At 44.9% G+C, this 14,113-nt stretch overlaps 1 protein-coding gene across 4 annotated transcripts in view; it reads left to right on the top strand.

Annotated features, from left to right (window-relative positions):
• The window catches only part of TRANK1 (tetratricopeptide repeat and ankyrin repeat containing 1), a 102,931-nt gene that overhangs the window by 14,585 nt on the left and 74,233 nt on the right, over window positions 1-14,113 (top strand). The window contains exons 1-2 of one of the 4 annotated variants that reach the window (XM_034761084.1): window positions 6,009-6,164; window positions 9,896-10,014. The exons of 1 other annotated variant lie outside the window; for it this stretch is intronic. Coding sequence is in view for 1 of the 3 variants with exons in the window: in XM_034761082.1 (XP_034616973.1) it covers window positions 6,091-6,164 (74 nt within the window). In the remaining 2 variants the exon portion in view is untranslated. Of the gene's footprint in view, window positions 1-6,003; window positions 6,165-9,895; window positions 10,015-14,113 lie in introns of those variants that run through there. 2 more of the 4 variants (XM_034761085.1, XM_034761082.1) reach the window with 2 other exon arrangements.

The following is a 14,113-nucleotide window of genomic DNA, read 5'->3' as shown; positions in this document are numbered from 1 at the left end:
GATCTAGTAGCACTTTACATAGGTGTATATGCCCAAAGTGCAGTATAGTATCCCTATGGGCTTATCTACAGTGGGTTGATTTTTTATTTATTTTTTTGCCTTGATGTAGCCACATTGAGGTGAGCTGAACTGGTGCAACCCCTACTGTAAACATGTTGCATCAGTGTAAAATGTGACTTACACCCATACAACTTACTTCAGTTTGACACTTGGTAGGATGCACTGGTATCACTTTTTATGTAAGTGCGGTGTGGCTGCACTAGAGGTTTCCTCCAGTGTGGCTACCCCAGTGCAAAAATTCCCTATGTAGGTAAATCCTTATTTCTAGACAATTAGGCCTTGTCTGCCTATGAAATTGCTAGTTTAACATAAATTGTTTTTTAAATCTATTTAGTTAACCGAGTGCAAAGCCCTGTGTGGACACTTAAGGTTGGTCTATGCTATAAAGTTAGGCTGACTTAATTACATTGCTCGGGCTGTGAAAAATTTCATGGCATGTGATGTAGTTAAGCTGTACTAAGGCCTGGGGTAGACACCCCTAGGTTTATGGAAGAATTCTTCCATGGACCTAATTACCTGCCCTTGAAGAGGTGGATTTACTACAGCAACGGAAGAACTCTTTCTGTTGTGTAGTAAGTGTCTATGCTACAGCGGCACAGCTGTGGTGTTTCTAGTGCAGACATAGCCTTAGTTCTGTTTAAAAGTGGCTTAGGGCAGGTCTTCACTACAGGGGGGGGTCGATTTAAGATACGCAAATTCAGCTACGCTATTCGCGTAGCTGAATTCGACGTATCGGAGCCGACTTACCCCGCTGTGAGGATGGCGGCAAAATCGACCTCCGCGGCTCCCCGTCGACGGCGCTTACTCCCACCTCTGCTGGTGGAGTAAGAGCATCGATTCGGGGATTGATTGTCGCGTCCCGACGAGACACGATAATTCGATCCCCGAGAGATCGATTTCTACCCGCCGATTCAGGCGGGTAGTGTAGACTTAGCCTTATTTTGGTTTAGGTTAAACCTGTTCCCAGTTGATTTATGCTAAACTGAAATAAGGTTGGTTTAAACTGAAATAAGCACATCCACACAGGCTTTTGCACTGGCTTAAGTAAACTAGTTTAAAATCCTGCCTTTAGTTAAACGGTGCAAGTTTCTCATGAAGTCAAGTCCTTACAGTTTTGTTACCCATACCTTTACTTTGCAAGGACTGAGAAGACTGCCTTTCCCATACACATCCATATTATGTTGTAGGGGAGGGATATTTGGGGGGCTGCTTTATAAGACTTGGTGAAATTAGGAGGGACAGTCCCTGTTGCCAACTGCAGCTTATTCCATTTCATAGTGGTTTATACCTGATGCTCCCCTTTTCGCTTCCCTAACAAATGTGGAAACATAAATGTTTGACAGGTCAAGGTTTGGTGGAAGTATCAGAGTAAGTACTAGAATAGAACCAGGAACAGTGCTAAGACATTCATTTTGACGAGTTAGTTCTATCCCACCTGTGATGGTAAGGACAGCAATGGCCACCTATTTAGTCTTGTTTAACTAGTAATAATAAACTAACAAATTGTGTGGTAGTTTATTAAAAAAACTTCACTGTAGGCTACGTGTTGTGGCTGGCAAGGAATTAAAAAAAAATCCTTTGTGCCTTATATCCATGCCCATCTACAGTGGACTACTCTTGGGGGAATTCTGCCCCCCAAAATTAAAAATTCAGCACCAACAAAATTAAAAATTCTGCGCACAATATTTTAAAATTCTGCATATTTTATTTGTTAAAATAACGCAGTATAATCATGCTGTTTTCAATTATTTTAGTAATTTATTTAGACCAGGGGTCTCAAATTCAAATGATCACAAGGGCCACATGAGGACTAGTGCATTGAACCGGGGGACGCATCACTGACACCCCCCCTCGCTGCTTCTGGCCCCATCCCCACTCCACCCCTTCCATTAGGCCCTGCCCCTGTCCCACCTCTTCCCACCCCTTCCCTGCCCCATTCCAACCCCTTCCCCGAAGTCCCCACGCCAACTTTGCCCCCGGGGGTGCAAAAAGGGTGCAGGGTGCGCCGGGGGCTCAGGGCAGGGAGTTGAGGTGCAGGTGGTGTGCAGGGTGTGGCAGGGGGCACAGGGCAGGGCATTGGTGGGTGGGGTGCAAGAGGGTGAGGGGTGTGGCAGGTGGCTCAGGGCAGGGAGTGCAGGAGGGGTGTGGGATGTGGCAGGGGGCTCAAGGCAGGGAATTGAGGTGTGGGATGTGGCAGGGGGCTCAGGGCAGGGAGTTAGGGTGCAGGAGGGGTGTGGGATGTGGCAGGGGGCTCAGGGCAGGGAGTTGGGGTGTGGGATGTGGCAGGGGCTCAGGGCAGGGGGTTGGGGTGCAGGAGGGGTGCAGGGTGCGAGCTCCAGCCCGGCGCCGCTTACCTAGAGCAGCTCCGGGGTGGCAGCGGCGCACACTGGGGCCAGGGCAGGCTCCCTGCCTCCCTGGCCTGGCCCCCGGCCCCATGCTACTCTGTTCCAGGAAGCAGCTCAGGGTTCCGTGTGTGCGCTGCTCTTGCCGCACCTCTAGATACCTCCCACAAAGCTCCCATTAGCCGCAGTTCCCTGTTCCCAGCCAATGGGGGTTGTGGTGGGCGGTGCCTGGAAGGAGGCAATGCAGGTGCCCTCTGCCTCCTTCCCCTCCCCTCTGGCCCGAAGGGCCGTGCTGCCAGCTGCTTCAGAGAGCGGCGCGGGACTTGCAACACCACAGGGGACAATCCCCCGGGTAGGCAGAGGGGCGGGGAGCTTGGCGGGCCACTCGCAAGAGCACCGCGGGCCGCGTGTTTGAGACCCCTGATTTAGACTATAATACAATGGATAAAGAATGGGAGTGGGGAGCATTGGAGGAAATCCCCCAACCCCTTCTGTCTAATAGTAATGTACCTAATGTTGACCCTTTACTTCTAGTTATTAGTCAACAAATGTATGCAGCCATATGCTCAGTGTTACAGCATAGGCAACTGAAGAGCAAGTGAGGGCTGGGGACTCAACTCACAATGTATATTAGCTACTGACCATCTCCGGACAGGTCAGTAGCAAACAGTTCATGGAGCACATTTTGATAGGAAATTTTTTCAGTCTAAAAATTTAGACCAGTTCTAATCACTAAAGCACCATAAGCATTTATAAGTCCACACTGTCCTTTACAATAAGACTCTTTTACACCACTCTGGCAATGCAAAGGAGCCTTAGAATTTTTACACCTGTTTTATACTCCTGGGGAAATTCACTAAGAACAATGGGAACAATTCACAAAGTAGGCAGGCTGCTACATTCTGTTCTGCCCCATGCCTACCTCCCCAGACACACCCCAAAGCCTTGCCCCTCCACGCCAAGCGTGCCGTAATAGCGAGCGCGAGGGACAGAGTGTCTCTTTCTCTCACACGCATGACTGCCAGCCCTCCCGTCCCAGTGGTGATTTATGTCTCTACCGGCTGCTCCGGGCGCCCACACTGACCTGCCTGCACTGCTGGGGAGGGGCGTGTGACTGGTCTTGCGGCTTCCCTTTGCTTCTCCATCAGAAGTCATTTTTCTGTGAGGAAGCAAAGAAATCTGTGGGGGCCATGAATTCTGCGCACGCGCAGTGACACAAAATTCCCCCAGGAGTAACTGGAGTCAGAGGAACTGGATGGGCACTGGGCTCAGCAGTCTTCTATGGGAAGAACAACAGCAGTAGCCAAGGAGTTTTCACAAGACGTACCACTATCATCATCCATTCAAAGTTGAAATTAGGGCCCTGTCTACATGAATGACATTTACATTGTTGTAATGGCATCAATATAGTTATACCTGCTGTTAATTTTCTTAATTTGCTGTGGACTCTGGATTTTTGTTTCTCATTTTCTGTAGTCATGGATTGTTGGTTGCCCTCTCTCGGGCCCTTCAACTACCCTGCTTCATCCTCCCAGACACCACCACCATGCTTCTCTCCCTTTTTGCAAAGTCTCTTCCACCTCTTCACTTGTCTCCCTCGCCCTTTGTTCTTACTCCAACAATCTCTTCTCCAAAACAAATAGAAACAAATATGTTAACACACAAGAGAGAAAACTACCATGATCATTTAGTAACTTCTACTGCTTTCCCATATCCATTCTGTCACTTTTAGTTTGGTTTGTCTTTTTAAATAGCAAGCACTTTGGGGTAGGGGCTGTCCTCACCGGGGCCTGTGCGTGCTGCCACAATACAAATATGAATAATAACATTGAAAGATGGCTGTGAATCATGGTGCAGGCCGACCAAAGGGGAGTGAAAGCCCCCTCCCCAGCAAAGGGTGCTAATTATAAAGTCACTTAGGTCTGGTTTATACATAGTTTTTGTACTATTTCAGTTAGGGTTATGATTTTTTTTATTGAAATAGTTATGCTGGTATAACCTCTATTGTGGATGCACTTATATGGGTATTTAGGTGCCTCATAGGCCAGATTTACATGAGAATTTTTTGCTGACGTAACTATGTTGGTTAGGGGTGGACGAGGGATAATCTGTGACTGATATAGCTGTACTGGCAAAACCCCCTAGTGCAGACAGGTATGTTGGCAAAATTATGCTTTTGCTGGTATAGTTCATTTTGCTCAGGGAAGCTGGAATAAGCTATACTGGCAAAATGTTGCCACTACCACCATTCTTGCTAGCAAGCATGCCTGTGCCTCTGGACACTCAGTACTGCCTCCATAAAAGGGTCCACCTCCATTCAATTTCTATTTCTTCCACACTCAACTTTAAAGGTGAAACTCAGCAGTTCACAGAAGCCTCGCATACTTGTGTGGAGTAGGGCTGCAGCATTTGGAATTGTTCCTTTCACTTTCAGTGGGAGGGGAAGACTTCACATAGGCTATCATTCTGCATCCTGCCAAGTTTCATTTGTAAAGCTGGGTGTGGAAGAAAAAGAAACAAACTAAGTTTCATTTGCTATCGTGACTCATTTCAAATGTCCGACTATTCTCTTGGAGATACCGTAATGCATGTGTGTTGTGAGGGTGTTTCAGGTCATAGTTCCTGCTGAATTCTGTAGCAGAATTTTGCAAGAAGTTTTATCAGAATTAATGTGGGATGGGTAAAGTGAAACTGTGTGCCTGCATTTAAGTGTGATGACCCAGAATGGATATCTAGTTTCCAGTTTGCACCAAACTCCAAGTGAACTGGCCTTCACCTCTATGAGCCAGCCTTCCATTACTCAGCCCCTGGCAACAGGCTTATATACATTTTGTCCAGTTAGTGCGAGTTTTACCCGAGTAAGAACTGCTGCATCTCAACCAGGGACTTCGCCTTCTTCAGCTCACTTAATATATATAAATAAAATTACATCGAATAGTTTCTAAAGTTCTCCTCTGTTGTTCTAGCACTGATACAGCTCCACTGATCCTAGCAATTGCAGGAGCACTAGTGTAGACCATGCACAAGGTGTTTTTGCCAATGTGTTGTCTGGACTTTCTCTGATCAGAGTTAAATGATGTGGTGGTAAAAATCTCCAGCGATAGCAAAGTTGCTAATTCCCCACATGTGGTGCTATAGTAGGGTTACCATATGTCCGGTTTTTCCCAGACATGTCCGGCTTTTAGGTAATCAAACCCCCATCGGGGGGAACTGCCAAAAAGCCGAACATGTTCGGGAAAATACTGTCCGGGCACTTCCCCTCCCGCGGCTGCTCTGCTCCTCCCCTGACTCTTCGGCCCCTTGCCTCCGGGCCCCAGCCGCCGGCCGGACACTCCCCGCCCCCGCCCCGGGCTCCGGCTGCTCTGCTCCAGCGGCGCAGGGTCCGGAGGCATGGGGGCTGCCCGAACCCGGTAGCCTTCAGCCGACAGCCAGACACTCCCAGTCCCGATTCAAGCCCAGATTCAAGCCAGCCCAGTGGCTGGTTTCGATTTTCTAAGTTTCAGCTGCTCAGGGTTCTATCCCCAGCGCGAGCCGCCCGTTTCCCCGAAATGACGTCGATGGGAGGGCGTGGTTAGAACGTGGCCCGCCCGGGCCTGGCTGTGCAGCGAGCGTAGTGCGCCCGCAAGGATGGGTTTTGTTTACGGCCAGCAGCTGAGCAGTGCCAGGCCGCTGTGTAGAGCTGCGCGCTATGGAGGAGCAAAGAGCAGCTGCAGCGGCAAATGCCTCTGTGTGCTGGCGTGCTGCCGCCCCTTCAGGATTCAGGTAGGTGGGTGCATGTCGCCATTGCATCCATAGGCGGTGCAGCAAGCCAGGGAACTTCTTACAGAAGAAAGCAGCCTGCAGCTCTCTTTAGTCAGGGGTGCACTCGGGGCTAATGCACGAACCCATCGCCTTTCCCCCCCCCTTATTCCCGCAGAATGAAAGGTAGAGAGAGAGCCCAGAGACCGCCTTCCCAGAGCCACCCCTACTGCAACTCCCGCATTCGGCAGGGCTGCGTTGCATTGAAGGATGTGTTTCTTTAGGGGCCCCAATTCCACCTTCGTTGGACACCCAAAACTTCCATGAAGCTAGTGGGGGTGCTCAAGGAATGCAGGGGAGGGTCCATGTTGCTTTTAAGGGAAGGGCTGTTATATTCAACATTTGCAAAATAACGGGTGCAGTTATAAGTATTTTAGAGGCTTGCCTGCATGTGGGGTGAATTATGAGGCCATCTTTGCTCTTTCACCTGGGGGCTGGACTGTGTGTGCTTTGTGGTGCCCTCATGTAAAGAGTACTTAAAAAGAGGGACTGATTGTATGGATCTGTGTTTAAAAGTGGGGGGACTCGTTTAGTGCAGTCTGGAAATGAGCACATTTTCTAATGGAGTTGGACCCCTTTCCACACTGGGATTAAGTCTTTTACTGTTGCACCAGAAAGCTGCTTTTTGATCTCTCTATAAACTGAGAAGTTTTTTGTTTAAAAAGTAGAGTGAATGGTCTCTGCACTTTGGTAATAGCTTATCCTGGTAATGTTTGTTTTTCTTTTAATCCTTTTCTTGGCTGTTTGTTCCAAAACAAACTAGCAGTTTTGCAATATTGCAAAAATAGATAATTGAGGTTTATTGCAAGTGGTAAAAGGTTTCCAAATCTCCTGGAAACTATGTTAGTAGGAGTCCAATGGTTTTCCCATGGGTCTGTGAAAACAGATACATTGGACTCTTCGGAGCTGAATATAGTCTAAGCATAGGCGAGGGAGCCAGGATTTGTAGAGTTGTATTCCCAGCTCTGATATTGACTCACTGGTCTTGTCTACACCAGGGAAATCTTGCAGAGATTTCTCACTATCGCTTATACTAGTTCAGCTCCGCCAGCAGGACTGGGAAACCTTGTATAAACAGCTACCTGCGTTTCAAGTACCCTGTTGATCTTTTCTTCGCTGGATCACATCTTGTGGTGCTTAAAGTGTGATGGGAACTGGTGGCTGTTCTACACTAGGATTCTCAAAGTTGCTGTCACCTTCCTCCCCCTTCATGGTTGTAAACCAGAGTTAACAATTTGTAGTATTTCCCTAATGGAGACAGGAAATGCTAGATAAATACAAAGTTGCTTATTAGAGTGTAACTCTGGTTTATGTACACAGCCATCCTCCTGGAGATAAGACATGCTATTGCCCTTGTTACAGGGAGGAAGAGGCGATAACTTGGAAATTAAAAGGAAAAATCCTATTCTGTTACAATGATAGGATAACACTACTTTGGATAATATGTAGGACCAAATTCAACACAGGTGTAAAAAAGTAATTATTAACTTAAGGGAGGTCCATGCCACATATGATAGTGGTAAGTTTGGCTTGGGAGGGGAGGAGGAAGAATGTCAAGCACAGATCTATCTTTTTAAATAAACCCACAATGGCTCTTGGCTTGTTCTGTGACAAAGAACTACACCGTTAAATTAATCAGATACACATTTAATTCTTGTATTTAAGTGGTGGAGCTGCAATACTGTGAATTTTACTAGTACACCTCTACCTCGATATAACACTGCCCTTGGGAGCCAAAAAATCTTACCGCGTTATAGGTGAAACCGCGTTATATTTAACTTGCTTTGATCCACCGGAGTGCGCAGCCCTCTCCCCCCCCAGAGCACTGCTATATCATGTTATATCGGGTCGCGTTATATCGAGGTAGGGGTGTATTATCTTTTACTTGTAAAGTGTTATAAGTTTTCAAGGGGCTTCCCAAGATGTGTTATTAGACAGGTACTTGTCCTGTGGAGTTTATAGTCTAAATGGGATGAATACAACTTAAATAATTAAAAGACAGGGTAGGAGCATAGAGTCGTAACTGATCTGTGGTGGGTCAGGGTTTCCCACTTCTAAAGCCCCATTCATCCAGTAATCTCAAAGGGACAGATGTGATACCTTCACTCATACTGAGTAGTATCTTACTCTGTGACTAGTTTCCTAGATTTCACGGTTAGAGCCCTGTGAAAAATCACAATTTCACGGACTGGGTGGAAATAGTGAATTTAGCCCTAGACATGCTGTTGGCAAAATTGTGGGAGGTGGAAGCGGGCATCTGTGCTCTCTGGTCTCAAGCTCCGTGCAGCTGCTAGTTTGCATTCTAAGCTGCAGCTGCGGCACTGGCTACTTGTGCCTCGCATAAAACCAGCTCCCAGTTCTTCTCTCGCCCACCCCGAACTACTGCTCCAACTAACGCTGCTGTTCACTACAAGCTATACCCAGCATAAGATCGATGTGCACGGATGCCCACTTCCACTTCCCTGATGTTGGAAAAATCATAGCAGTTCAGGAGGGACTTGGTGGCCGTGCATATTCTGTGAAAATGGATACTTTACTTGTGCTGCTGCCTGTGAATTTAAAAAATAAATCTGTGATTTTTCACAGTTCTTACATGATGTAAGGTCCTGGCATGGTTTCAGAGCTACCTGCACCTCTGTTCCTTTGCTGTCTCTCTGAGTGCAGCCCCGCAAGTGTCAACCTTTACTTCTCTATCATGGGGTGGAATTCCATGATAGAGAATTCTATCATGGAATTCCATGCACCAGGCTCTTCTCTTCAGGAGTGTGTGTGTGTATAGTGGTCAGACAGCACTCTTAAAACCAAATTGTTGTTTAACAGTAGGAACAAAGCATTTAGAGAAGAAGACTTTTGAAATAGTCTACATAAATGTCTATCTTATCTAAGACTTACCATCCCTCATGGTATCTTCTGCAGACACCCCAGCAGGTCCTGAGGATTACTCTGATTTTTCCTCTTGAGGGAGTCCATTTTTCAACTCTTATAGTGCTTTTCAATCTTCAGGTTCCCAGATCTTGGCTCTATTCATTAAAACCAGTTTTGTAAATTGGCTGGAGTCAGGAGATTGAATTGTCAAAATTAATAGTTCGGGCATTGTCTTTTAACAGCTCTTAAGTGTTTGCTGAGAAGTGGCTTATCTTCAGCCATTTTGATTCCTTCCTGCTTGTTTTCCTTACCGTACCATCTTAAACTAAACCGGTATTTATGCAGTAAACATCCCAATAAGCAGTATTCATAATTTAGTGCAGAGCAGCTCCAAATCAGTCATAGGTGCTAGTTAGCATATGTAGAGATATCACAAGCTAGTTTTTCATCAGTAGATCTCAGCAATTCCCAAAATCCCTGTGAGACTGGGAAGTGTTATTACCCCCATATTACAGATGAGGAATTGAGACACAGAGAGGCTAAGTCATTTGCCCAAACTCACACAGAAAGTCAGTGGCGGAACAGGGAATTTAATCTGGGTCTCCCAAATTCTATGCTAGAGCCCTAATCACTAAACCATCCTTCCCCTCCTTTAAGAACTAGTAACAAAGATGATTTGTGGTTTAACAGGGGATCTGAAGGCATCTGTCTGCCACTAACTGCTTTTGCTTTCATCTTTCCTTATTGTTTTGCTTTCCCCTCACTCATTGTCTTCCCTGCCTGAAAATCAACTAAATATCTATCTAGTATTTATTTTTTTTGCATTTTAGTTGTGCCTGGAGCCCTGGCAGAGATTGAGGTCCCGTTGCACTAAGCACTAAATACACAGCGTAAGAGACGTGACCTGCCCTGAAGACCTGACAGTCTAAACAGACACCAGAGATAAAAGGTGGGAGAAAGGAAGATTATTATCCAAGTTGTACAGATGGAAAGGAGAGACTAAGTGATTTGCCCAGGGTCACACAGGATGGCTGTACCAAAGCTGGACATTGAGCCCAGATGTTCTTGAGTCCCAGTCCAGTGCCTCAACCTCCAGGCTGTTTTTCATCTCAAAATCCCTTATGCTCCTTATCGCTCTGATTTCTGTGACCCCAACCATCCCTCCCATTGTTAATTTCCCAGATAACACCTAGGACAGTGGTGGGCATTTTGCTGATGTTGACCATCTGCAGGCACGGCCCCCCGCAGCTCCCAGTGGCCGCAGTTTGCCATTCCAGGCCAATGGGAGCTGCGGGAAGCAGCGGGCTGCAAGGTCAGCTAATAGGTTATGTTGTGGTATGAGAAATGTCCAAATGATGTACCTCTTTCCAGATGAATCTTTGTTTAAAACTGAGCTGCAAAGAAAGTGGGCGGGGCAAAAAGTAGGGTTATGCACAGGAGGGCTGGAACCATTGTGTAGTGGTGATGCTGAGAGCCATTGAACCAAACTGTAAACCCTGTATATGCTGGAATCCACTTCAAGCCAGGGGGTGCAGCAGCACCCCTAGTTCCAACACCTATGGTTATGCTATTATTTTTCTTGTTCTGTTTTACATTAGGAATTCAAATTTTGTCTGACTTGGAAGAGTCTGTGGTGACTGGAGAACTAGTAAAATGATGTTGCAGGATTTTTAGTAGGGCTGTCAAGTGCTTAAAAAAATTAATCGTGATTAATCATGCGATTAATCGCACTGTTAAACAATAATAGAATACCATTTATTTAAATATTTTTGGATGTTTTCTACATTTTCAAATATATTGATTTCAATTACAACACAGAATACAAAGTGTACAGTGCTCACTTTATTTTTGATGACAAATATTTGCACTGTAAAAAAACCAAAAGAAATACACCTCTAACCCGATATAATGTGACCTGATATAACATGAATTCAGATATAACGCGGTAAAGCAGTGCTCCGGGGGGGCGGAGTTGTGCACTCCGGCGGATCAAAACAAGTTCAATATAACACGGTTTCACCTATAACACGGTAAGATTTTTTGGCTCCCGAGGACAGCGTTATATTGGGGTAGAGGTATAGTATATTTCAATTCACCTGATACAAGTACTGTAGTGCAATCTCTTTATCATGAAAGTTGAACTTACAAATGTAGAATTATGTACAAAAAGTAACTGCACTCAAAAATAAAACAATGTAATATTTTAGAGCCTATAAGTCCACTCAGTCCTACTTCAGCCAATCGCTCAGACAAACAAGTTTGGTTACAATTTGCAGGAGATAATGCTGCCCACGTCTTGTTTACAATGTCACCTGAAAGTGAGAACAGGCGTGTTTGGATGGCACTGTTGTAGTCGGCATAGCAAGATATTTATGTGCCAGATGCGCTAAAGATTCAGATGTCGCGTCATGCTTCAACCACCATTCCAGAATACATGCGTCCATGCTGATGATGGGTTCTGCTTGATAATGATCCAAAGCAGAGCGAACCGATGCATGTTCATTTTCATCATCTGAGTCAGATGCCACCAGCAGAAAGTTGATTTTCTGTTTTGGTGGTTCGGATTCTGTAGCTTCCACGTCAGAGTGTTGCTCTTTTAAGACTTCTGAAAGCATGTTCCACACCTCATCCCTCTCAGATTTTGGATGGCACTTCAGATTCTTAAATCTTGGGTCGAGTGCTGTAGCTATTTTTAGAAATCTCACATTGGTACCTTCTTTGCGTCTTGTCAAATCTGCTGTGAAAGTGTTCTTAAAACGGACAACATATGCTGAGTCATTATCCGAGACTGCTATAAAATGAAATATATGCAGAATGTGGTTAAAACAGAACAGGAGACATACAGTTCTCCCCCAAGGAGTTCAGTCACTAATTTAATTAACGCATTAATTTTAACGAGCATCATCAGCATGGAAGCATATCCTCTGAAATGGTGGCCGAAGCATGAAAGGGCATACGAATGTTTAGCCTCTCTGGCATGTAAATACCTTGCAACGCTGGTTACAAAAGTGCCATGCGAATGCCTGTTCTCACTTTCAGGTGACATTGTAAATAAGAAGCAGTCAGCAGTATCTCCTGTCAATGTAAACAAACTTGTTTGTCTTAGCGATTGGGTGAACAAGAAGTAGCCTGAGTGGACTTGTAGCCTCTAATGCAGGGGTTGGCAACCTTTGGCATGCGGCTCGCCAGGGTAAGCACCCTCGTGGGCCAGGCCGGTTTGTTTACCTGCCGCGTCTGCAGGGCTCCCACTGGCCGCAGTTCGCCATCCCAGGCCAATGGGGGTGGTGGGACACCGCGGCCAGCACATCCCTCGGCCCGTGCTGCTTCCTGCAGCCCCCATTGGCCTGGAGCGGTGAACCGCAGCCAGTGGGAGCCGCGATCGGCTGAACCTGTGGACGCGGCAGGTAAACAAACCGGCCCGGCCCGCCGGGGGCTTACCCTGGCGAGCTACATGCCAAAGGTTGCGGACCCTTGCTCTAATGTTTTACATTATTTTGTTTTTGAGTGCAGTTATGTAACAAAAAAAAATTACACTTTCATGATAAAGCAATTTCACATCACACAGGTACTGTAGTGCATGGAAATATACGATTTCTTTTGTTTAGCATTTTACAGTGTAAATATTTGTAATAAAAATAATATAAAGTGAGCACTGTACACTTTTATTCTGTGTTGTAATATAAATCAATATATTTGAAAATGTAGAAAAACATCCAAAAATATTTAATAAATGTTGATTGGTATTCTATTGTTTAACAGTATGATTAATCGCAATTCATTTTTTTAATCACAGTTAATTTTTTTGTTAATCGCGTGAGTTAATGGCGATTAATCAACAGCCTTAATTTTTAGTTTTTATTTTTATTTTAAAATATCTCAACCACTTATTGAAAAAGCCCACTTATTTAACAAATTAAATAATTTAGTAAATGACTAACATTTTAGATAGAATATGCCTTTAATAAAGATTCAGTACCCTTATTCTTTCAACTAAAACATGAACTAGTGAAATACATGCTTTGAGACATATAGCAGTTTTTCCCACAATACTGGGGAAGATCAGACTGGATAATCTTGATATTTCTAAGGTACTAAACAAGCAGAAATTAACTTGATTATTATTATTATTTTGGCTGGGAGGAGAGGTACATTTAGCATTGGAGAGATCAGAATCTTTTGGGTCATGCACTTTCATACACGATAAAACAAAAGAGCACAAGCCTAATTTTTAATAGAATCTTTGCAAGTCACATTAAAGAATGCAACACAATGCTGAGTTGGATGTGAATAATTAATTTAGCTGTGAAAGGACTAGAATTGTTGCTTCCTTTTCAGGGCAAAAAAAGTTAGCTAAGTTATTGTTGTAGGATCCTAAAGTCATGGTCATCCCTAGACAAAGGAAAAATAATACTTGGCACTTAAATTGCAGTGTCTGTACATCCTCTTGAAAATGAGCACTAATGTACTGACTGATACTGCAGGTAATAGTGTGAGTATGGACAGTCATGCATGTGCAAGTCATGCTGCTGTCATGCACAGGATCAGGGACTATGTATTTGGGATTGGGCTGCCCGTGGCCCAGCACTTTTTTCAGGTGGATAGCTCTGTCAACACACATGTGGGATAACAACACAATTTCCCTACCGGCACATGCTTTCCTCCTACCCCCGTGTCTTGATATTTCTTTCCTTTTTAGCTTGTGTGTCTGGGTTGATTTTTGAATTACGGTATCACCTCAGAGTTACGAACGCCTCGGGAATGGAGGTGATTCGTAACTCTGAACAAAACATAATGGTTCTTTCAAAAGTTTACAGTTGAACATTGACTTAGTACAGTTTTGAAACTTTACTATGCAAAATGCTGCATTTAACTGTCTTAATTTAAATGAAACAAGCACAGAAAGTTTCCTTACCTTGTCAAATCTTTTTATTAAAACTCCCCCCCCCCTTTTTTTTTTAGTAGTTTACATTTGAGACAGCACTGTACTGTATTTGCTTTATTTATTTTTTTGTTTCTGCTGACTGCATACTTCCGGTTCCAAATGAGGT

Source organism: Trachemys scripta, chromosome 2 (genome assembly GCF_013100865.1).
Source record: "Trachemys scripta elegans isolate TJP31775 chromosome 2, CAS_Tse_1.0, whole genome shotgun sequence".
NCBI lineage: Eukaryota > Metazoa > Chordata > Testudines > Emydidae > Trachemys > Trachemys scripta.
Note: the sequence above shows the minus strand (reverse complement) of the source record. Positions and strands in the feature narration are given on the sequence as shown.